General features: G+C 41.9%; 1 protein-coding gene across 1 annotated transcript in view; it reads left to right on the forward strand.

Annotated features, from left to right (window-relative positions):
• The window catches only part of RHOJ (ras homolog family member J), a 99856-nt gene that overhangs the window by 65043 nt on the left and 9510 nt on the right, over positions 1–25303 (forward strand). The window contains exons 2-4 of the mRNA XM_012464180.3: positions 4153–4211; positions 16383–16547; positions 18800–18895. Of these exons, the coding sequence (XP_012319603.1) occupies positions 4153–4211; positions 16383–16547; positions 18800–18895 (320 nt within the window). The remainder of the gene's footprint in view (positions 1–4152; positions 4212–16382; positions 16548–18799; positions 18896–25303) is intronic.

Raw genomic sequence — 25303 nt, forward strand, 5'->3', positions numbered from 1 at the left:
AGCACAAGCTTTGCCCCGTTTTTAGGATTCCTCCAGCAGGAGTGGCCCTACACATAGACAGACTAGACAGCCACTACACACAAAGCTGAACATCCAACATGGCTCCCACACCCAAAATGGCATCCCCCCTTCCCCTACCATTCTGCCTTAACTCAAGGAAATTATGTTAAGTCCTTCTCTTTTATTCGTTTTGAGGAAAAGAATAATTCAGGACTTCAAAGCTTAGCAAAGCCATCATAATGAAGCCTAAGTTAGTGAGCCAGGGCAGCCCCGCCCTGTGTGCCCACCTTCTTAGCATCATCTTCCCCAGTGCACCATGGGCAGCTCCAGACCACAGCTGTTCCTCCCCCAGTGCACCCTGGGTAGCTCCTGGCCACAGCTGTTCCTCCCCCAGTGCACCCTGGGCAGCTCCAGACCACAGCTGTTCCTCCCCCAGTGCACCCTGGGTAGCTCCTGGCCATTCTCAGGAACTGAGCTCAGACACTTCCTTCTCCAGAAACCCTTTCTTAATTCCAACTTTTATTTTAGATTCAGGGAGTACATCTGTAGGTTTGTTCCATGGGTATCTTGCATGATGCTGAGGTTTGGAGTATGATTGACCCCATCACTCAGGTAGTAAACATAGTACTCAATGGTTTTTCCACCCATCCTTCCCTTTCTCCCTCCCTTTCCACCCTCTAGTAGCCCCCACTGTCTACTGTTACCATCTTTGTGTCCATGAGTACCCAATCTTCAGCTCCCACTTATGAGAACATGCAGTATTTGGTTTTCTATATCTGACTTAATTAGCTTACGATAATGCCTTCAGGGGCATCCATGTTGCTACAAAGAACGTGATTTTATTCTTTGTATGGCTCCATAGTATTCCATGAGGTATATGCACCAGGCTTTCTTTATCCAATCCACCCTGGATGGACACCTAGATTGATTTCATGTCTTTGCTATTGTGAATAGTGTTACAAGGAACATACAAGTGCATATTTTTTTGGGCAGGGGAGAACAGGAGTTTTTTTGGTTTTGGGTTTTTTTTAAATATATAGACCCAGCAATGGGATTGCTAGGTCAAATGGTAGTTCCAACTTTTTTTGAGAAATATCCAAACTGCTTTCCACAATGGCTGAACTAATTTACACTTCTACCAGCAGTGTATAAGCTCTCCCTTTTCTCCACAGTCTGACCAGCATCTGTTGTTTTTTGACTTTTTAATAATAGTCATTCTGGCTGGTGTGAAATGGTATCTTACTGTAGTTTTGATTTGCATTCCTCTGATGATTAGTGATATGGAACATTTTTTTATAAACCTGTTTTTTGGCCACTTGTATGTCTTCTTTTAAGAAGTATCTGTTCATGTCTTTTGCCCATGTTTAAGGGGTTTTTTGGGTTTTGCTTGTTGAATTAAATTCCTTACAGATTCTGAACTAGTTTTTCAGGTTTACTTTGGAATGCCCTTAACCAAGAGGAGGGGTCCATTCAGTCAGTTGTCGGGGCTTAGAATTTTATTTTTGGTTTACAGTAGTTTGATAAGAATGCCGTTGAATCTGTAGATTGCTTTGGGCAGTATGGCCATTCTAACAATATTGATTCTTCCAATCCATGAGCATGGAATGTTTTCCATTTGTTCGTGTCATCTATAATTTCTTCCAGCAGTGTTTTATAGTTCCCCTTGTAGATGTAGGTATTTTATTTTTGTGTGGCTATCATAAATGGGATTGTGTTCTTGATTTGGCTCTCAGCTTGAATGTTATTGGTATATAGAAATACTACAGATTTTTGTACATTGATTTTTGTATCCTGAACCTTTACTGAAGTCATTCATCAGTTCTATGAGCCTTTTGGCAGAGTCTTTGTGGTTTTCTAGATATAGAATCATGTTGTCAGCAAATAAGGATAGTTTGACTTTCTCTTTTCATATTTGGCTCAGAAAGCCTTTTCTGATCCAGCTCCAGCAGTGTGTGTGTGCAGACACGTGCACAGCCAGCAGCATCCCTGCTGCATGACCCTGTAACCCTTACACCGCCCCTGCCACAGCTCATGCTACACTGCACAATGCCCATGCTTTGCCAGGAAACCACTTGTCTCCATGCTCTGTGGCAGGAGGAATTGTATCTGGTCTTCCTACTCCCACCATTGAGTTCAGTCCAGGAACCCAGTAGACTCTGGAAAAAAAGAACAGAGAAAAGAGAAAGCTTTGCCCAGACCCTCCGCCCACCACCTCACCTTCCTTTGCTCACTTCAGGCCTGGTGTAATTCCCAGGGATCAAAGCTGCCAAAGGAGAAAAGGGTGAGGCCTGAGGAAAAACAGATGGGAGAGAATGACTGAGAAAACAAGGAATATCTGAGCGGGCGCTCCAGCGCTCCAGGGCTCCAGTAACAAAGGTCAGAGCCATTGCTTAGCAATATTTGCAGTGCCCAGTGGGGCAGTGAGGATGACTCAGCTTCTAGGGCTCACTCCACAGATGGCCCTGGGCTTATATGTCATGGGACAGTCTAAGGGTCTCTGGAACAGCTGCCCATGACCTGCATGTACTGGGCTCGCTCGAAGCGCCATGCTGTAATCGCTGGATGTCTCCCTTCATGCCTAATCCATGACAAGTCAATGAACTGGTAATTAAAGAAACCATTTGGGCAGATTTCAGGAACATCTGACTGGTCTCCCTTTTGCCATTGTGCATGAAGAGGAAAAATTAAACAGGACAAGAGCTCTGGGTCACACAGCCTCACCTCCATTTCTATTGCTAACCCAACTTATGAAAGGAAGTGAAACCGTTTAAATGCCCTTCTTCTGTCAGCATGGTAACCAGGGGTGGATAGAGCTGGGTTCACCATTTAACAATACACTTTTAACAGCTCATCTGAGTGGCTGCAGCCATGCTATCAAGCTGAACACATGTTGATCTGAGTAGATTAGAAAAATAGTTCCCAGTGTCTGGGGATGTAGTGCTTTTAAACAAGTGCTTTGCATTTCAAAGAATGAACCATTAAGAAGTTCATTGTATACATGTAGCCCATGAACCTGAAAAGAAATAAAAGTAAAATCCATACCGAATCAGCAGCCCTAAGCAGCAGGCTAGAGGATTTGGCCGTTAGAGATACGATCATAAAAGATTGCTATTCAGTTTATCTTTCATTTCGTGCACAGCTAATGATAGGAGGAATCAAAAATCATCTTCACATTGAATTCGCATATTTTTTAATCAACAAGAGAAAAAACTCACACTTTTCTTCATATTTTATTTCCTTTTTCCAAAAAGAGATTCAATTTTTTTTTTTTTTTTGGAAATTTAAATGTGCTCTTTCCATTCACGAAAAGAATTATATTACTCCTGCATTCAATCTGTTCAATCTCAGTTTAGTTTTAAGTTGAGAGTTTCATTTCCAGGCATGGACAGAGTGGTTGCTGTCCCTGTTTAGCTCCTCATTTTCAGGGCGCAATTCCTTGGCAAAGCCATAGGCTACTGAGTCAAACTCACTACTTTTCACCCTCTGAACGCCCTTTACGTATGTGAGACTGAACACACACAACATGTTCCACAACTCAAGTTCAAAATCATAATGAAATGAATCAATTGTGTTCAAGCATAGGAATATCTCATTTTAAAAAAACTTGTCAAAATGAATGCTAAACCCTTCTCATTTAATTATTTGCCTTGCTTTATAGACTATAAAAATATGTATTAACAGGTATGATCAGATTCTTTGTTTTCAGGGTTTTGTAAATATTTCAGAGACAGATAAAAGCAGAGAGATTTCTAATAGACAAGCTGTTTACACAATTCTGTGCCCTGAAAGGTGTCTCCAACCAAAGAAAAGAAGGCAATCATCTAAGGAAAAAGGGGTCCAGCATTCTTTTTCATCAGAATGCTTGGTATTCCAGAGGCAAATAAGGATCAGTGGGCAGACCACAGAGTATCCTGGTGGCACCAGTAATATTCATCTCTGTTGTGAAATTTGGACTTGGCTCAGACCATCTGCCATCACTGCAGCCCAAGGTTACCTTTCATTTGGAAATTATGCTGTCAACTTTGTTTAGAATATGCACGAGCATGGCATATGCTTCTCCTTGCTGCCCAAGGAGATGCTGGCATGGAAAAAATGTGAAGGCTCCTGATTGAAACCTGTGTTTACGGACTCTCCTCTTCTCTTCTCCCCTAGTTACTGTGACAGTGGGAGGCAAGCAACACCTGCTCGGACTGTATGACACCGCAGGACAGGTACATTTTTATTATCTTGATTCATTGGAGCGGGGTGGTGTAGGAGAGAAAAAAATCAGTTTGGTTAGGCAGACGGGACTCATAGCACAGATATTACCCATTCTGGTCATTTGGGGCCAATTTTTTGTCTGCCTAAATGACTACCAAAAGCACACTCTGGATATTTTAAAAATACTTACAACTATGAAAATCTAAATTGGTACATTATTCAAGGTATTGACAGGTAAATAATGATTCATTCATTGACTGATGACCATCAAAAACCAAAATAACACATTTGTGACCAAGAGTTTCCATTTCTTTCTGTGAAAACCCATTCCAGATCCAGGATTCATAGGTCAATTTCATAATGTTTAGTTCCACGCATTTTTTTTTCAGGTTGTTTTCTTTGCCTGCCCTTTATTTGAATTGCCTAATGAACTGCGAAAAGGCCCAGAAAGAGATTGGTGGGAGGGGAGGAGATAGGGAGACGACGGATGGAATGTTGGAAGGAAGAAAAGCCAGGATCCTAGAGATTTTCCAAAAGTGAGAGTCAACCCTGAATAACTGGGGGTTGACTCTAAATTCCCTAAGATTCTTGAAATAGTCTCACTTTGCCAGAAATGTTTCTTCAAGTTGGAGAAACTGGCCCACCAATAATGCAAGATAATGGGCTAAAATCCTCAACATTTAATCCATCGGCACATGCTCTCTTTGGGTGAAAATGCTGCCTTTCTTTCTTTCCCAGCATCCCACACATCACTACGAAGTTCCTAATGTTCTAATATTCTAATCCGGTTGGTGGATTAGCAGAGGGGAAGTAGTTAAGCAACTGATGGCCGTGGCCCAGTTTCTTGGATAGAGCTTTTGTTACCATATGTCTTGGGTCATTTATTTAGGTCAAAATCAGCAGGTTGTTCAGTCTGTCCAAATTCATACATCCTTTGGAATGAATATTTTACCATGCTATTTCTCAGTGTGAGTATCCTGGTAATTGTTATAGTGATGCATTCATCTAGGCCTTTTTTTTTTTTTTTTACAAGTATCTGAATATATATCATTTTGCTCAACTTGAAAGCTCTTCACAAGAATATAAATAAATGGAATTCTCTTTGGGGATTTCTGTGAAAATGTGTGGGGACCCCTGCATAAACCTATGTGCAACATCAAAGGCTGCTGTTGGCCAGGCTAGGGTGCAGAACATAGCCTGGCCAACACCAGCCTGGTGCTGGAAAATCTGGCACCAGACTCAAAGCTTCTAAGAGCATGCAGGGTCCCCTCATTGACAGATGCCTGTTCTGGTAAGCTACCACGAGGAACTGGGAGTGGAAGAGACCTCTCACGTCAATAGCAAGACACACGACTAAGAAAGGAGGACCCCCACATGCTCAAATGAAAAAATCTGTTTGCTCCTCTAATCTAAGATACAAGGGCCTCAGGATAGATCATACCCCCAATAGAAAGCTTTCCAGCAACAAGGGTACACCACTTTGGAGGCTGAAGTTGCCTACTCTAACTCAATCACACAATCATTGGGTGTCCCCATTCATCAGGAACTCACAGCCTGAAATAAACAGTTTGTACCCTCCTCCCGCAAAGTCAAATTTTACGAACATAATCCAGTTTGAAAAGTTCAACATGGCAGTGATTATTTCATGACTCTGAAACCTTTCTCTGGTCCCTCTGGCTTCAGAAAATGTCTCTCTATCGCTGTTGCCCAGTCAGTTCTCCCGTCTTCTGCAGCAATCCCACAAATATTGCCTCCTGTGCCTTAACTGCCCCAAGAACAACATCCACAGGCTTCTGATTAATCTTAAATCCAATAAAACGCTTTAAAAGCTGTTATGCAGTCTAATTATATTTTTCCCACTATTCTGTCCTTTAAAAATGTTTAAATAATACTAGTATAAAACTTGAAGCTGTAAGACATTGTAAAAATATCTTTAAACTCCACATCAAAGCAAACAGAATGGCTTAAACCTCTGACACAGAAGTCATGAAGACTGATAAAATATAACAACAAGTAGGTTACAAGATTTCTTTTCAACTAACTCTCACTTGAATGCTTTATATTCAGAGGTAGACAAGGCTCAAAAAGGAACCATAAAGCATGGGGAAAAGGAATCAGAACATACCTTAAGGTTCCTTCTAGGCCTAAAATTCTATAATGGTGGATACCTTTCGCAGGTAATCTCAAGAAAGCCTGATAGAACTGGAGTAATTAGGCAAAAGGATTTGAGGCTAGACCCACATATCCTTTCAACAGTAAAAGATTGTTAAATAATGGGAATGTGTCACACTATAGGATCACCTGTAATTCATTTTCTAGAACAGTGATTCTGGAACTGGAGTATGTGTCAGAATCACCTGTAGGGCTTGTCAAAACTCAGCTACTGGGCCCCACTCCAAGAATTTTTGCTTCTACAGGTCTAGGGTGAGACCCAAGAGTTTGCATTTCCTTTTTTTTCTTTTTTTGAGACAGGGTTTCGCTCCCGTCACCCAGGCTGGAGTGCAATGGCACAATCTTGGCTCACTACAACCTCTGCCTCCTGAGTTTAAACCTCCCAAGTAACTGGGATTACAGGCACCCACCACCACATCCAGCTAATTTTTATGTTTTTTTGTAGAGACGGTGTTTCACCATGTTGCCCAGGCTGGTTTTGAAACCCTGACGTCAGGTGATCCGCCCACCTCAGCCTCCAAAAGTGTTGGGATTACAGGCATGAGCCACTGCCTCCAGCTCAAGAGTTTGTATTTCTAACAGGTTTTCTGGTGATGCTGCTGCTGGTCACCTAGCACCACTGTGCTAGAACACTGCCACTCAAAGTGTGGTCCACCAACCAGTGGTGTCAACATCACCAGGGAGCATATTAGAACCGCAGAATCTCAAGGCCTATCCCCAGCCTACTGAATTTGAAAATTCATTTTAAGAAGATCTCCAAATCACTAGAATGCACATTAAATTTTGAGAAGCACTACCCTAAACATTTCTGGTGGTTGAGGATCATTCTGAAAGTTAGAAAGATGCAATGGAAAGTAACCATTACTGAAATTTATTCCCATAGTTCTGCAATTCAGCTATTAAGACTTTGTAACAAATTTAATTTGGAAGCAGTGTCCCAAAATGTCCATTCCCAGTCCTAGGCAGAATAATCTGTCTCTTCTGTTATATTCTACTAACTGAGAAGAGGCGGCACATACTTAATGTGCTGTATAGCTAGAGAACTTCTATAATTCAAAAATACTCATTTGGTGAATTACTAACAATGAAAGAGAGATGATTTCAAAACCAATCGATTAATCCCTGAACCACAAAAAGGAAATGTCTCTGAATCCAGCTATAGAGTCTATCTTGCTTGAATAATTAGATTTTTGTGCATGAATAAACCAAGGAGCAGTGCCTCACATCTTTGTCTTGAACTAACTGAAGCAAATGTGTTCTGAGAGGTAAAGTGATAGGAACTCATTATCTCAACTCTCAATGTCACTGCTAAACAAAATCATTTGACCTGCTTTCCCTCTACTTTGAGGCACCTAGTCTGCCTCAGACCTGGCTGCAGCCCCACGAGCCCTGGCCTGAGACGCTCCTGCCGCTCCACAATTCAGCCAAGCATGTGCTAAAGAGAGTTTATAATGAAGTCACTTGCATACGCTGTCAACATTCGGCAGCTGCTATTAAACATTAGCTCCCTCCCCAAAACCCTGAAACAAACTAACATTTGGACTTGGAGTGGAGTCCTTTGAAGATAGAGTCTTCAGAACTCTGTTAGGTAGAATTCCAAACATTAGATTAGGCAATGAAGTGAGGGATTTTTCTCAGGGTGAATGCATGTTACTCCTCAGATCACACTAGGGAGGAAGTAAGGCCAAGCAGTCCTGTGAGCCAAATCTGTTTAGGTTGTGCCAACTCGTCCTATGCGAGACATGTCCCTAGTAGTGTGTTACTGAATGTTAAAGGGATTTGTAGCGCTCAGATCCTTGGCTCAGCTATGAAAGAGTCCCAGAGCTGACTTTCCCATGATTACCTTACAGGCCAGTTTGTTGACAATGAATCAGGAGAGATCAAGTGGACAGCAGGGTGTTGGTTGGGTTGGGGATGCCACAGCCAACCCTGGGCATTCACCGGCTGAGCAACTTCAGAGTGGGAGAGGGCTCTTTCCCAGGTTACCGCTTACAGCCAGAGGTCCTCCTACCTCACTGCAGGCCATTAGAGTGGAACCAGCCATTGTACTAGGACAAGGTTTTGCCTCCTTCTCTTGATGTGGCCTCACCTAGAAGGATGATGTGGGCAAAACCCTGCTCAGATTGCGGCCTCTCAGGCAAGACTCCAGGAAGGGCATATCTCAGAGACAACATCTGTGAAAACGGCAGTTAGCAGCAGTTAGCAGCACTGCCGGGGAGAAATGAGCATCTCCTGGTAACAGGGCCAGGTGCATCCTGGCCAGGCACCTGGTTCTGTGGAAGGGTGAACCACCAGGTTCTCCGCAGAATCAGGAACCATTTGCATGTGGCCAAGCACAGAATGGTATATGTCACCGAGAAACCAGAGCCCACAGCAGCTGAGCTGTCACCAGTGACCATGGGAGTAGAGAAGCAGGGAAGGCCATCAGCCCAGCCCCTTACTCGCCCATCTTCCTGCATGTCACACATCTTCCCCAGGCCCAGATTTCTGAAGTCCCAGTTTCCCCCAAGGGCTGAAGAAGCATAGAGTCAGGCAAGGGAGCGAGTGCAGCTAGGGTTTATGAATGGCAACCCAGGCTCCACTTGGAAGGACACACATAAGCCTTCCCCTTGGCTATTGGCTGATCCAATGGGGCCATCTGGAACACAGGATCTGGCAGCCACCCTCTATGGAAAGTTTGCCTAAAACCTCAGAACAAATGTTTTCCCTCAATGAGCAACTCCAACTTTCTTGCTCACGTGTATTTTCATGTGGGATTTTTAGGAGTAGGCAATTTGGGGGATTAGGGAGAAGTTTGTCCACGTGACAGCTGCTTAGTAAAAGTAACCTTAGGACACAATCTTACTTCTCCCCTACTTAAGAAAAACAGAGCTGTAAGAACATTAAGAGTTGCAGTTGGCGTTTGCAAACATTTGGGTCTTATTACTACTCAGTTCAGGAAAAGTTAATTTCTGAATCAGCCCCAGTATCCAAAAAGAGCAGGGAAATGCTTCCAGGACCAGCAGCTGTTGTTGAAATGGGATGGAGGATGGACCTTTTACTGGATCATTAAAGTATTTACTATGTTCAAGACAATGTTCTAAGTGGCCTACAAATATTAACATATGTTATTCTCATAACAACTCATACAGCCAGCACTATCAGCTTCATTTTACAGATAAGCAAAGTGAGGCATGGAGAACTTACCCAAGATCACACCATAGTCACAAACCCAGAGAATTTGTGCCCACCACCCATGCTCTTCAGCACCATGCTATGCACCTGCCCTATACATGGTGCCCATGTTTTTCAAATTAAGCCTGATTTATGGGAGATTATTAAAATGAGACTTGTGCAAAAAAATCTGGGATAAATGTCACTAAACCCAAGACTTGGAAGCAGAATTCTATTTCCAATCTAATGTGGTATGGCAGGGTGGGAGGAGCTCAGTGCAACTCTGCTGCTCTAAGTGTGGTCCTTGGACACAGTAGCACTAGCATCACCTGGAAACTTATTAGAAATGCACATTCTTAGGCTCCATTCCAGTCCTGCTACTGAAGAAGAATTTGCACTAAAGCCTGGGCAGCATAGGGAGACCGTATCTCTACAAATTTTTTTTTAATTATCCAGGTGTGGTGTGCACACCTGTAGTCTCAGCTATTTGAGAGGCTGAGGAGAGTGAATCACTTGAGCCCAGGAGTTCAAGACTCCAGTGAGCTATGATCGCTGCACTGCAGTGGGGGCTTTCTGAAGTGCAGTGATCATAGCTCACTGGCGTCTTGAATCCAGTCTCAAAAAAAAAAAAGAAAACCACACAAAACTACACTTTAACAAGGTCCACAGGTCATGCAAATGTATGTAAAGTCTAAGAAGTGTAGTCTAGAAAATGATTTCACTTACCTGCCTCAGGATGCAGCCTATAATATTTAGGACCCAGGTGTGTGGCACATCCGATGCTAACACTTTCTCTGAACTTCTCGTTTTTAATAATCACCCATAGTCGCACCAGAGCACTAGATCTACCTTCAAACTGAACACATTCTTGCCTTCAGGGTGAAGTTGGGCGAAAAGCACTCGAAGGCCTGCGTTCCCCCAAAGCCTTCCCGGCACTCCTCAATCCTGGCCTCTTTGTCTGCTTTACCTCCAAAGCCCCATTTGAGCCTCTCTTTTAGATTAAAATGCCGTCTCTTCAAGAAGCAAACAAGCACCTGTCTTCTATTCTGAATTTCAACATTAGAAAGGGCCTCAAGTACCAACTAAGCCACTCATCCGCTTCTCATAGCCCTTGACATCATCTCCACATGTTAACCATCCAACCCAGGGCCAAAGCATGCTTCCTTGCAAAAAAAAAAAAAAAAAGTTACCAGCTGGCACAAATTCAACTCTCCCAACCCTACACCACCCCGAGTCCCAAGGGGATACTTTCTTTTATTAATCCTGACCACCCCCCACCCCCGCCATATTTTGTAGCTGCACCCCAGGGTTAGCCCCCTATTGTGAGCCTTCTGTAAAAGTATTTTTGCTCCGTTGTCCTGGTTAAATTAATCTGTCTAGAACTTTGTTTCTGAAGCCGTAAAAGTGGCTGGTGGAGAGGGAAGAACAATAACCTGTGGTTCTGAAACTTGAGCTGCATCCAGATCACCTGGAGGGCTTGTTACAGCACTGATGGTGCAGCCTCCCCCGACCCCTACTCCCACCCCACCCCCACCCCCACCCCCACCCCCACCCCCACCCCCAGCGCCTCCGCTTCGGGAGGGCTGCGTGGCACCTGGGAATGTGTATTTCTAACAAGTTCCCAGGTGATGCCAATGCTGCTGGTCTGAGGAGCATAGTTTGGAAACCCCTGCATTAACTAATCTTTAAGGCCTCTTCTAATCTTGGAATTGTATTTTCCCAATTCAGATAGATACATATTCCACATCATTCCATTTTGAGATTAGCCAGCAAAGAGTAAGAGAAACTTAACCTGACTTACTTCCACATAAATTGAATTATTTCATGTATTTTCACTTTCTTTTCCCAGTTGAATTGCCAATTCTTATTCACCTTTATGTAATTCATACCACCTCCTTAACAGTGCTGCACATTCACTAGGCACAAAATCTTTTTAGATGGAATGATACAGCAAGACTAAGGTTTTCAGAGTAGAGATCCAGAACACAGAGCGCGGTGAGCCCAGCGACCGACACTGTCAGAAACCACCCAGCTGGAGGGCCAGGAGGGTAAATGATCAGAAACAGACCTCTCTCACTCGCCCCACCTGCAGCCAGCCCAGCAACCCGAGGTCTTCCCAACTTTCCCATAATGTAAATAGAAATCCTTTCAGCCACTGGGTTAAGAAAATCAGACAAGCATACTCCTTTCAGACTATTCACAACGGTTATTTGTTCCTACTCAATCTAATTTCTCCTGACGGTGTTTTGCTTTGGTTTTTGGCTTTGAGGCTTTAAATATACAGCGTCTGCTGCCATCCAGTGGTAATTTGAAGCAGATGCAGGCCATCAAATAGAAAATACATCCTGTGGTCAAACATTTTGTGGATTGCTGGGTAACGTATGAGTCAAGATTCCTAGATAAGTGAGTTAAGAAAATGCTTAATCTGTCATTTAAAATTCTGAGCTGCAGAAAACAGTGTGGTCACAGTTGAGAGCCAGAGCTGGATTTGGGCTAAATACCCCATGCTGGTATTTACGAACTCTGTAACATTGGCCCATCTTGGAACTTCTCTAAACCTTAACTTCCTTTTCTATGAAATGTGAATGTTAATGGTACCATCCTTCCAGTTCCATCAGGAGGATGCAATGAGAACATACATAAGAGTTTGAAACAATGACTGACCTTTAATAAAAAGCCCTAAGGCACATCCTCCATTCTTGTTGGAGATGAGGGTGATGGACAGCCGTGGTTCTCAACTCCAGGCCCACCCCAATCGAATTAAGTCAGAACTCCCAGATACGCAGGCCCACTCTCCAGAGAGTCTAATTTAGCTGGTTCCACGGTGGAAAAGGGCGTGGGGCAGGGAGTTGATTAGCAGAGCATCAGGATGATTTAAAAGCTCCCCAGGTGATTCTAATAAAAGTCACTGCAATAAATAGCCCACAGAAATGCCATGTGTTCATTTGCAGGTCACTGTAGAGGTCATTTCTTCCAGTCTGTCAACAGCATTTATTGAATATTTGCTGTGGAAAGAGTACATGTAGGGATGAAAAAAAATCAACATGGTCCCTACCCCCATTTATGCAATCCAGATGGGAGCATGCAGTGGCAGAGGGCAAGTGGCATGGGGAACAGCTGTAGATTATAGCCTGGGAAGGAGACTTCTTGGCTCGTGGGCCTTACAGCTGCTTTTTAAGGGAACAGTCCAGAGAGAAAGAAGAGAAGTAGAGAGACCATGGGAAAAGAGGTTTGTTTTTTAGGGCTAGTTGTGTAAAGAGGAGAGGGGGGTGGTAATAAATTAGCTATCCCTTTCCCCACTGCCTTCCTAGCTACACACACACACAAACACACACACACACACACACAGAAAGAGAGAGAGACACAGAGACAGAGGCACAACTTGGCTGAGGCACAATTCAGTAGACCTGACCCAACTTCCCAGTATGACCAGCGTTTATTCAGCTGTGCACCCAATTCCCAATTATTTGCTTTACTAGAAATGTGGTAAATTAGCCACAATAGTGGGTTTTTTTTGGTTTGGGGTTTATTTTTTAGGATTTTACTTCTCAGCACCTTTGCCATCTTGCTTTGCATTTTGCATTAGGTACCTAAAACCTTTGCTTAAGATTTTTTGGGTTGTTTGTTTGTTTTTGAGACAGATTCTCACTCTGTCGCCCAGGCTGGAATGCAGTGGCGCAATCTTGGCTTACTGTAACCTCTGCCTCCTGGGTTCAAGCGATTCTCCTGCCTCAGCCTCCCAAGTAGCTGGGACTACAGGCACACGCCACCAGGCCAGGCTAATTTTTGTATTTTTAGTAGAGACAGGATTTCACCATATTGGCCAGGCTGGTCTCAAACTTCTCACTTCGCGATCCACCCACCCTGACCTCCCAAAGTGTTGGAATCACAGGTGTGAGCCATCGCGCCCAGCCTGCTTAAATTTTAATAATAGTAGCAGTAGTGGCCACATATACTGAGTCCTGTGTTCTGCGCACTCTGAGTAGCTAAACTATAGATCGGTGCATGCCCACCAACCAAAGTTGATCACACTTAATATTCTAAGGTACTTCCTTTCAGTCTCACATGTATATGCATGTGCACATGTGTGTAATTCCTTTTTATAAATACATTATTAGAGTTGATAGAAAGGCTGATATTAAAAATATATGCATGATATACTGTTTTAAAAAACAAGTGGCACAATATGAACTATTTAATCAATTTGTTTTTAAACTAAACATGTGTATGCTGTATACATACATAAATATAAAATGGGTCAGGTGTGGTGACTCACGCCTGTCATCCTAGCACTTTGGGAGGCCAAGGTGGGAGGATCGCTTGAGCCCAGGAGTTCGAGAGCAACCTGGGCAACATAGTGAGACCCCTTCTCTACAAAAAAAAAAAAAAAAAAAAAAATCAAAAATTGGCTGGGTATGGCGGCATGTGCCTACAGTCCCAGCTATTTGGGAGGCTGAAGTGGGAGAATCACTTGAGCCTGGGAGTTTGAAGCTGCAGTGAGCCATGATCACACCATTGCACTCCAGCCTGGGCAATAGATTGAGACCCTTCTCAAAAAATAAAGTAAAATGTTTGGAAAGACAATATTTAAGCACTAGCTCCCTCTGGGGAGAGGAAAATCTATTAGAGACCATATTGGGAATGAAAATAAGCTTTCACTTCGACTCTGTGCTCTTCTATAATGTGTGCATTTTTGCAATGAGCACATACATGTTTTGTAAGTTTCTGAAATGATAGGAAGACTAGTCATGGCCCTAATAAATGAGTTAATATTTATTAACTCATCTCTATGAATACATGTATATGACAGGTGTGAACATATAAGTTTGGTTGCACATGTAGTATACACACATATATAGTATACACACATATATAGTGTGTATATGCATACAAGTTACTTATGGTGTGTAGGACACATGTCATGTTGTGGTATGTGACGTGTATATAAATATGGCATGTGTATGCACACGCACACACGAAGTTACTGTTGGCTTATGTGTTACTAAATTCTATAAAAATATATCAAACTTTCTATTGAAATATCAGGTTTTACCTTGGAACCTCCTAAAACATTTTACATACGGTAAAAGGTTCTTGCTAACATTTTCCCAGAGTTGAAATGATGCAAAGTTTTACTTCGTATTTATCAACTCCCACTAAAATAGCAAATACATAAATATCTTACATAACCAGAAACTCTTCCACAGAGCATATTCTGATCTGAAAAATCTTTAGGAAGGGAATAATTAAGCTGGCATTTTATTTATTTGGCCTTTAAGTAATCTTTGAAACAAATCCCAAATTCTTAGCTCTGAACCCTCACCCAACGTATTTCTTCAGATATTGTGGTGACAAATTTGGCAATAACTCTCGTGTTGCATTTTAGTTCATTTATACTAAATTAAATTTGGATACCATTTTTAATCGTGTGAGGAGAGGATTCCTGTGCCTTGGTAAATAGCTCACTAATTTAAATATAGTATATTCAATACAACACCATTCCAATATGACAGAAAATTGCAGTTATCCTTACTGAATGTTACACTTTAAGTGGTACACTTTAAATGAGTGAACTTTCGGTTTTTTGTTTTGTTTTATTGTTTGTTTGTTGAGACAGGGTCTTGCTGTGTTGCCCAGGCTGGAGTACAGTGGCATGATCACAGCTCACTGCCCCTTCAAACTCCCAGGCTCAAGCGATCCTCCCAGTTCTGCCTCCCAAGCAGCCAGGACTACAGGCATGTGCCACCATGCCCAGCTAATTTTAGTATTTTTTTGTAGACATAGGGTCTTATTATGTTGCCCAGGCTGGTCTCAAACTCAAGGACTCAAGTGATCCTCCCATTCTGGCTTGCCAAAGTTCTGGAATTACAGGCATGAGCCACCGTGCCCTGTCAGCTGAACTTTTGAATACATAGAAACAGAGAGTAGAACTGTTGTTACCAGAGGCAAGTAAGACAGGATCAAGGTTTCAAAGCTGCAGTTAGCTAGGGTGAGTAAGTCTACAGCTGTAGTGTACAGCATGATAACTATAGTTAATAATACTATATTGTGTACTGGGAATATGCTAAGAGAGCAGATTTCTGGTCCTCTGACCATAAAATATATGTTTAAAGGTAAACTGTAAGGAGATTAATATGTAATTTGTTTCACTGCAGCATGTATATGTGTATCAAACACCTTATTGTACACCTTAAATGTATACCATTTAAAAATCAAAAATAAATGGGTGAACTTTATGGTATGTAAGTTACATCTCAATAAAATTGTTAAAAATATTTTTAAGTTTGTCTTAAGAAGGGGCAATACTAAAAGGCCGGACACAGTGGCACATGCCTATAATCCCAGCACTTTGTAATCCCAGTAATCCACCCATCTCGGCAGGTGGATCACCTGAGGTCGGGAGTTCGAGACCAGCCTGACCAACATGGAGAAACCCCTTCTCTACTAAAAATACAAAATTAGCCTATCATGGTGGTATATGCCTGTAATCCCAGCTACTCAGGAGGCTGAGGCAGGAGAATCACTTGACCCTGGGAGGCAGAGGTTGCAGTGAGCCGAGATTGCACCCTTGCACTCCAGCCTGGGCAACAAGAAGAAAACTCCATCTCGAAAAAAATAAAAATAAAAAATAAGAAGGGGCAATACAGCAATACATAATCTCTGTATGCAAAAAGAAGGTATTTTGCTGACTGGTGGCTCTTTTAGTTCTAGTAGAGGGAGAACTACCAGATTCTAGGGTAGGGGAAGAAACAGGATCCCAGTGTGCTGTAGTGGGATCTTACATGCAATCTGACCGTGGAACCATATGAGACACCCCTGCCACAGGCTGTGCAAACCCTTGTCTGCTCTTCCCACAGGAGGACTACAACCAGCTGAGGCCACTCTCCTACCCCAACACGGATGTGTTTTTGATCTGCTTCTCTGTCGTAAATCCTGCCTCTTACCACAATGTCCAGGAGGAATGGGTACCCGAGCTCAAGGACTGCATGCCTCACGTGCCTTACGTCCTCATAGGGACCCAGGTTAAAATGCGGGTGATGGCAGGGTGGGGCGGGCTGCAAAAACGGGAAGATGCTTTAGGTACCTCATGAATATCCTATTCTGCCAAACACTACCTAAGAGTGTCTCAGACCTTTCAGTCCTACACACAGAAGTTCTTAAAGTGTGCCTGATGATTTAGCCGACAGTGGAAAAGATAATAGAGCTATTTAATATGGAGTTTTGATACGGCCTTCAAAAATTAATCTCTCAGGTTTCTTGAATAACAAAGTAATTTTTAAAATAGACACCCTTCACCAGGCTTGAATCAGAGCAATAAGGTGAGGGTGTCAATTGAACATACTACTAATATTTTTTATATCTGAAATCCACAGTTGTTTTAAAATCACAAAACAGGGCCAGGTGTGGTGTGGTGGCTCACGCCTGTAATCCCAGTACTTTGGGAGGCTGAGACAGGCAGATCACGATGTCAGGAGATGGAGACCATCCTGGTTAACACAGTGAAACCCCATCTCTAATAAAAATACAAAAAGTAGCCGGGCATGGTGGCACGCACCTGTAGTCCCAGCTACTCTAGAGGCTGAGGCAAGAGAATTGCTTGAACCTGGGCGGTGGAGGTTGCAGTAAGCCGAGATCAGGCCACTGCACTCCAGCCTGGGTGACAGAGCAAGACTTTGTCTCAAAAAAATTTTAAAAATCACAAAATAGGTAGGAGTGTCAAGGTGACCCCAGCCATCAGAATGGGCATACTCTGACAGGAACTCTTAAATTACACTTCTGGAGAAGGAAGATAAAAAGTCATGATTGTCTATTCCCTTTAAACCTCTTGGTCTTAGAGAAGAAGTTAAAACACATATTCCAGATAAACAAACCTACGATTGTGAAAGCTTTTACCATGTTCTGAAAGATAATAAATTTCCGTAGTTTGAATTTCTAGTAGTAAGCCAATCACATTAAATGTATTAAAGATTGTTAGTGTTTATCGTTTTAAATGGATTTTGTTCTTTGACATTTTAAAATCCAAATTACTATCCCAAAGACATAGGAAAGCACTAATACTGGAGGGCTTCATTGTTATCTGTTTCATATGCTATTTCTATTATTCATTTATGTTCTATTTGAACAAGAAAATTGTTTAACATAAAGGAAAGAAAGGAAAAATATTTCCTAAAGAAGATGTGGACAGGTATTTACTTAGAGACATATATTTACTTAGAGACAAAATAGAGGAATGCACTTATCCATAAATCAGAGTAATCATAGTTAATGCTTCTGCTCTGAAAGGTAATTGTTTGTTTAAACAAAGTCTTTTGCCTTGAATTCCAGATAATAATTTTTGCCCATATTGATGGAGCCTGAATCCCTGCTGCCAGAATATGTGACAGGACATTCAATCACCTTTCTGTGAATTGAGCTGATTTTTATTACAGATAGGCACAAAAATGAACAATTATAACACACACACACACACAAAATCAGTAGAGCTGAGTAATGTGCTTATAAATGGGACCCTAACATACTGGCCTTTCTTTAAGACACAAGCCCTTGTGTTCCCACATTCACACACATTCATGTGGACATGGGTTCACATACACAGGGAGGTTTTAAAGCAACCAAAATATTTAATTAAATTATCAAATCTAATCCAGATATATAAATGCTATCTTCAAAGTTCTACCTTTGAAAAGATTAATGCTTATCTTGAGCAAACCCTTTGAAAATTTCTGTTAGGGACTTGTCTTCCAGAACTTGCAGCATTTGTTAGAATATCCCCACAGGTAGCAAATCTTCATACCTCTTTTGAGGATGAAGATTTTTATATGGAAAAGCAAAAAAAAAAAAAAAAAAAAAAAAAGATGTATTCAAAGCCAGGGAATAAACTAGTAAATAACGAGTCATATATTTTGGGGTCAAACAAGGCATCACTGTAAGGTAATGAGACTGATTGGTTATCTTGCATGCCCTGTAAATAGAATCTGGAAATAAATAGAAAATTTTGAAAAAACATCTGAGATAGCAACAGAATCATCTGCGTAAGTCTTCTGCTCACAGGGTAACTGAAGGGGAAAACATAAGGAAAGTCTGTTGTGTACATTTACAAAGAAATTGCTTTACTTTTTTAGACATAACATAGGCATGCGTATGTGCTTCCTTCAAGAAAATTTAGCAGCTTCAAAGATGTTAACAGGGAAAAAGACTCTATGATATCACAGTTTAAAATATCTGGCAAGGCCTGAGAAAATAAATAAGTTTATCATGTGTGTTTTCTTGCCAGATTGATCTCCGTGATGACCCAAAAACCTTGGCCCGTTTGCTGTATATGAAAGAGAAACCTCTCACTTACGAGCATGGTGTGAAGCTTGCAAAAGCGGTACAGTCAGATTTGAACTGAATTTTAAATGTATGCTGAGAGAAGAGCGTGTTGTATGCTTTGGAATGGGTGTGCAACACTGGGTTTTGCTTTAAAGTGCAATGTGTTTAGAATCTTCTCTAAGCATTCTATTCCCCTCTCTGTTCTAGTCGGGCTGGAAGGGGCCATTTGGTTAGCCTTCTCGTCAGCCAGCGTTGTCTGTTTTTCATTAAGAAAGCAATTTGGTGAATTTAAACAGCTGAAGCACTTATCATTTGATTTAGCAACCTCTAGAACATCTACTTGCCATATTTAGTATGAATAAAGGGAGTCGTTAGATATATATTTGTAAATCTTACTGCTTATTATGGATGTAACTCATTTAAATAACCCCATAAGAGGCATTTTGTGATTTTCTTGGGAGAGACTTGGGTTAGCATCTGGCAGGGTTATATTTGTCCCATATTTCTCACCATATAATGAATAGCCACTTAGAGAGCCTGGATTGTGTCACAAACAGCATCTGGAAGGATAACATATACCGAAAAGTGACTAGTTGGGGATCTAAGTGGCTCTTTGGCAGATAATAGCAATTTGCTCAGAGCTGGAACTGTTTTCATGGACCTTTCTTCCTTCTTGAGAGCTTAACATGAAGAGTTAGGAAAACGCTTTAGAAAGTATTTGCCAGACACCAAGTCTTTGCCTCCCCCATTACCCTGAGATGTGAGCAAAGCAGCCATACAAGAGGATGGAAGTGCTTTATGCGAGAGGAGGCCTGTAGAGCGCATCTCCAGAACTTAAATCTGATTCCTCATCAAGTCATAAATCTATTGACCCAGGTCAGAGGTTTGAAAATTTTCCATCTTACTTTCTAAGTGACTAACTTAGTAAAAATGCATACCCCAGGCAGAGTTAGAAGTCACCTCTTCAAGCCAGTCAAGAATATTAACTACAAAGTCTTCACTTACAAAACTGTATGCATTTATCTTACTAAAACTTGCTTGTAGGCACTAAAACTAAGCATGACACACTCGACTAGAAATGAATTAAGTACAATTAGAATTAAATACAATTATGTTTTTACAGGTAAATGCATGAGAACACCTCACAAACTCCTGATTGAGATACTGAACTCTTCCTACTTCTAAGCACAGTAATATCAATACTGTGACATACCCAGCCCTTCACGGAGCTCTTAGGATCCTAAGTACTTCATAATCTCTCATTTCAGCCTCACGATAACCCTCTGAAGCAGATAGTGTTGGTCTCAGCTTACAGATGAGGAAACGGTCCGAGAAGACAAGCGCGTTTGATCCACATGGCTAATAACACAGTCAAAAACTTGCAATCCAGGGACTCCATGTTTGGGTCCCCTTCCACGAACACTCCCTTAGTGGAAGCTATCTTTCTCTCTCCTGGATTTCCCCTCCGGAGTTCCCTTCCACACTCTCTCGTGGAAGCCTGTCTTCCCGTCCTAAACTCCATCTCTCTCTATTCCCTTCCACTCAGTGTGGAAGCTGCTTTCCTCTCCTGGATTCCATCTTTCTGGATTCTCTTACTCAGTGTGAGAATTAGCTGTTTCTTTCTCTCTCCTTCTCCTTTTTCTCTCTCTAAAAAAATCACTTTCTACAAACAAAAAAAAAAACTTCCAATCCAGCTCTGTGGACATCACCAACTGTTTACCTGACCATTGTGGAAATGTAAATGACCTCCAACTGTGTACTTTTCCTCGGGTGAAATGGGTGTATGGCCCGTAGGTTCTTCTGCCTTCTCCTCACACATTCAGCCTCAAATGTTCTCATTAAGATACCTAAATATGTAGCCCCATAAAGAATTGTATGTGGTTCCTTTCTACACATTTTTCACAGCCAAGAGGTCCGCATTGGCCAGCACCAGCTTCTTGCGGGAACTCTTTCTGTGTTCCTTCATGCTGTCAGCTTCCTAGCCTCACTTCTCATTAGAGACGTTGTTTTTTTCCCTCTGAAAAGAAGTTGTTCCAAAGCCTCCCATCTCATTTCATACTTATTTTCGGAACAATGGCTGAGTTCACCATTTATATTGCCTTTTGCTAGTTTCTCCTAGCAACTGCTCTCAGAGACAGAGGGAATCATGTTTAGCTTACAAAATCCAATTTAGAAGAAAACCTAGCAAGACTTTAACTTGTTTTATCACAATTCATGTAATTATAGAGATGCTTTAAGTTTCTCTACTCTCTGACTTTTCTGTCAAGTAGTTTATAATCACAGCTAGCATTTATGGAGTGTTTATAATGTGCTAGGCTGGGTGCCAGGCGCCTTACAGGCTTTGTCTTAATTAATCCTCACAGCAACTCCCTGAGGTGTGTATATTATTATCTTCACTTTTCTACAGGAAACTGAGGCTCAGAGAGGTTAAGATCGCCCAGCTAGAAAGTGGCAGAGTGAGGATATAAAACTGCTTTAACCACTTACTCTTCTGCCTCCCTCCTATAATCTGAAAAGAAACCTTAAGGGTGGGGCTTCTTTTTTAAATACTGGAGTCCCTTATTTTTATGTGCAAAGCTCCCCACAACTTAAAGGCTTTGCAAGTTCAGATTTTTCATATCTGATTATTTCTGTTGAATACATTTCAATTTCCAAAGCATTTTTCCTCAATCATCTCTTTTTGGTCTCAAAAGGTGTTTTATTTTTAAAGGACATTATTCCATCAGACACATTTACAATTCTTTGTACTCCAAAGTCAACCATATTTACATAGCGTGCGTTAATTTATCATAAATATTCGTTATTCTTTTACTTGTTTTATCCTCCCTCTTCTTTTTGTAGTTTTTCATCCTCAGCCTACTTTTCCCATTCTTCTACACATTTGTAACTGTCCATATTGATGCTAGATTTATTAAACAACAATTGATTGAACACCTAATATGTGCCAGGTGCTACACTTTTTAGCTCTAAGATTATAATTCTCTGTGCATTCTCTTTCCCAATTCCATCTAATACAGTCTAAACATGATCTTCCAAGTTCAGACTTCCTAAGGTATTTTTTGATACAGGAATTTGCCGTTTTTCCTTTTTTAATCTCTGGGTTCTCTTTGTTCTCTCCTGCCATCTTCTTCACCCTGTGCCTTTTGTTGTCACTCTTTAACTTAGCATCTGCTAAGTTTCCTGCTGGGGTTGTAACATGCACAGGTGAGATTTAAAGCAGCAAAATTGCTGCAAACATCCTGTCATCAATCAATCAACTGGAGTGTTCAATGCCTTCCTCCTGACTGGAAGAGTCACTGCCACCTGCCTTGTGCTGGCCATTTTCCCTTTGTCTCCTGGTCATTGAAAGTCACTTCACTGCTGGTATCTGGGTTACAAAGGCCAGAAGAGGAGGGACACAGGCAAACAAAAGCATGCCACCTGGATGAACACAGTAACAGCTGGGCCATGTACCAGGTAGCACAGAAAAGGGAGAGACTAATACATTCAGAGAAGGAGCTTTCAGAGATTTCTTGAACCAGTTAACATCTCAGCCAGGTTTGAAGGATGAGGAAAAGTTTTTCAGGTGAATAAAGGGGTCTAGGGAGGCACAAAATTCCAGGCAGGGAGACCAGGACATGCAAAGGCATCCTTTAAAATATAGGGAGCAAATTGGCAACTGACTGGCCAAATTTCACCCCCACAAATATTTTGATGAGTCCAAACAGATTTTTTTTTTTTTGAGATGGAGTTTCCCTCTTGTTGCTCGGGCTGGAGTGCAACAGCGTGATCTCGGCTCACTGCAACCTCCACCTCCCGGGTTCAAGGGATTCTCCTGCCTCAGCCTCCCGAGTAACTGGGATCATAGGCATGCGCCACCACGCCCGGCTAATTTTGTAATTTTACTAGAGATAGGGTTTCTCCATGTTGGTCAGGCTGGTCTCGAACTCCCAACCTCAGGTGATCCACCTGCCTCAGCCTCCCAAAGTGCTGGAATTACAGGTGTGAGCCACCACACCCGGCCCAAACAGATATTTTAATGCAATTTAGTGGCCTACATTTAACAGTTTGGAAACACATTTCTAGCTTCTAAAAAAATTCAGAAGGTCAAGCAACTCTAGGCCAGCATTTCCTCATCAACAGAAACTTTTAATAGCTTACTATATCCATAACAACTTCGCCCTTGTGTTCATTGATTTTGCTCTTTCAGCCACAATTTCTTTACATTTGCTAGAGACAGCCCAAAAGAGAGTTAAGACTTTGGCTCTGGAGGCAGACAAATTTGAATCTCTGCCGTTTTCTTAGTTGTGTGGCCATAACGGGGGTTACTTAGCCTCTCTGGGCATCAGTTTCCTGAGCTGTGAAATGAAGATGGTGATAGACTTTTCCTTGCACAGTTCTTGTGACAATGAAATTAGATTATGTACCACCAGGTCCAGCTCTGCAAACTACAGTTGGTGTTAATCCATGAGCCCTCTCAGACATGGCTACAGCTGGGAAGATCTCTTTGCCTTGATCCCTTCCAGTTACTTTCTGTCTTAGTCTATAACTTGTTCTGGCCCCCAGTGGAACAACATGGAAGAAGTACTAGGTTTTCTTTTACTTGATTAGTCATTACGTTTGTTTTTTTAAATTTCTTGTCAGACTCTTGTATCTTCTGTACATCACTGATAAATTTCCCTGCTTTTGAGATAATAAGTGTTAGCTATTATAAAACAATCAAAAAAGTGTTTTTTCAGTTTATATCCTCAATCTCTACTTTTTTCTTGAAAATAAGTCATTTGGGTAGAACACTTTCCAGATTGCTTGCATGTGTATCTGAACAAGGAGCCTCGAATCCTGAACCCTCCCAGATGGCTTCTAAATACTTGACTGTGTAGGTCATTTTGCTCCAAGGAGCAGATGAAGTTGCTGCTGTAAGAACAGCCACATTTCCTTGAGACCATTCTTCCTTTCACATCTTTGAGGGCACAGAAAATTTTCTTAGCAATCTGGCTGTGCTTTTTCCCTGAACCAGGATGAATTCTTCTCTGACCCTTAGAGAACTCGACACATGGTAACAATACCTACCTCATAACTGGGTTCTGTTTCTTCACACGTGTTTCCCAAATCACAACCATAATCCGATGACTACTTTTTCTATCGGCACAACATAATGTTATATTAACCCAGTTACACAATAATGCCTTTATCTGCTTTTTATTATCTTCAGAAATGTCTGAATTGGAAGAGACAAGTTTGGGCTCCTCCTGCTCCGTCGAAAGGCAAAGCCTGACATGCTGTCGGCAGCACTCTGTGGGGAGGAGGAGGGGGGAGTGCCCTGCTTCTCCTGCGGGACTCCAGGTGTGAACGAGCTCAGTCCGGCTGTCCCGGAATTCCAGGCAGAATCAATCCTAGGCTTGGGATCCTTAGTGGAGAGGTATTCCAGACAGAAAGGTGCCACAGCACTTTCTAGGTATTTTTTCAGCATGACTGACGAGCGCCACCACATTACAGTCAAGTCAGAGTCACTCAGTTGGCAACACCGTGTGCCGTTAGATGAGCGTGTTTTTCACGTGTTTGAATCAAGCATTGAACACAATCCCAAAATGCAACAGAAGGCATTTCATCATGTTATTAGGAAATTTTTCTCTGCCTTTTATTCCTCTCTTGTATCTAACTGTTTTTAATTATTTTAAAAAGTTATTTCCTCATCTGAAAACCAAACCATGGTCTAAATGAAAGCCATAAAACAGATTTTCAACATCCAGCATCTTTTCTTTTGGTATTTTCCTTTGGCTAATACAGTAACCACTCTTGTCAGGAAAAAAATGTAAAGTGCATAGTGTCTGTTGGAGAGGTTAGGAAATAGTCTCTGGGCCCAACCAAAACAACTCTATCTGATGCTTAGTTTTCATGTCTGTGGCCTTTGAAATAAGTAGACAACCTCATTTCATCAGCTGTCAACTTGACCAGCTTCTTGCAGAGCTGAGTGATAGGGGTCACAGTTACTGTCACAGAGCAAGGAAAAGAACATGTATCAAGAGACCCAGATTCTAGGTCTGTTTCTTTCACTTTCTGGTTGTGCCCATAAGCAATTCATTTTACCTCTCTGGGGTTATTCCCACTCCGTTCTAAGCTAAAGGACAAGTGTATTTAGTCCCCACGTTGCAAACTGGCTGGCTGCTGCCAAACATATCCCACATCGTGTCTTGCTTGGCCCATGGTAAATATTTAATAAATTGGTAAATATTAAATTTAAAAATCCCCATTTCCAACTCCTCTTGAAAAATACAAAAATGGGCAACAATGAACCAACATTACCACTTGGAAGCTGAGTAAGACTGCACACTCTAGAGGGGGTGTGCGCACTACAACCCACCACGGTCCCCACCTCTATATATTCTCTTGCACCAGCCCCACTTTATCATTTACATAAGCCAGTGGACAGGATAGGCCTATGATTTTGCTACCTTGTTTTAGCCATTTGTCTGCCGTGCTTTCCGGG

The sequence above is a fragment of the Aotus nancymaae genome, unplaced genomic scaffold (assembly GCF_030222135.1).
Source record: "Aotus nancymaae isolate 86718 unplaced genomic scaffold, 86718_ANA_hifiasm-v0.15.2.pri h1tg000011l, whole genome shotgun sequence".
Taxonomy (NCBI): domain Eukaryota; kingdom Metazoa; phylum Chordata; class Mammalia; order Primates; family Aotidae; genus Aotus; species Aotus nancymaae.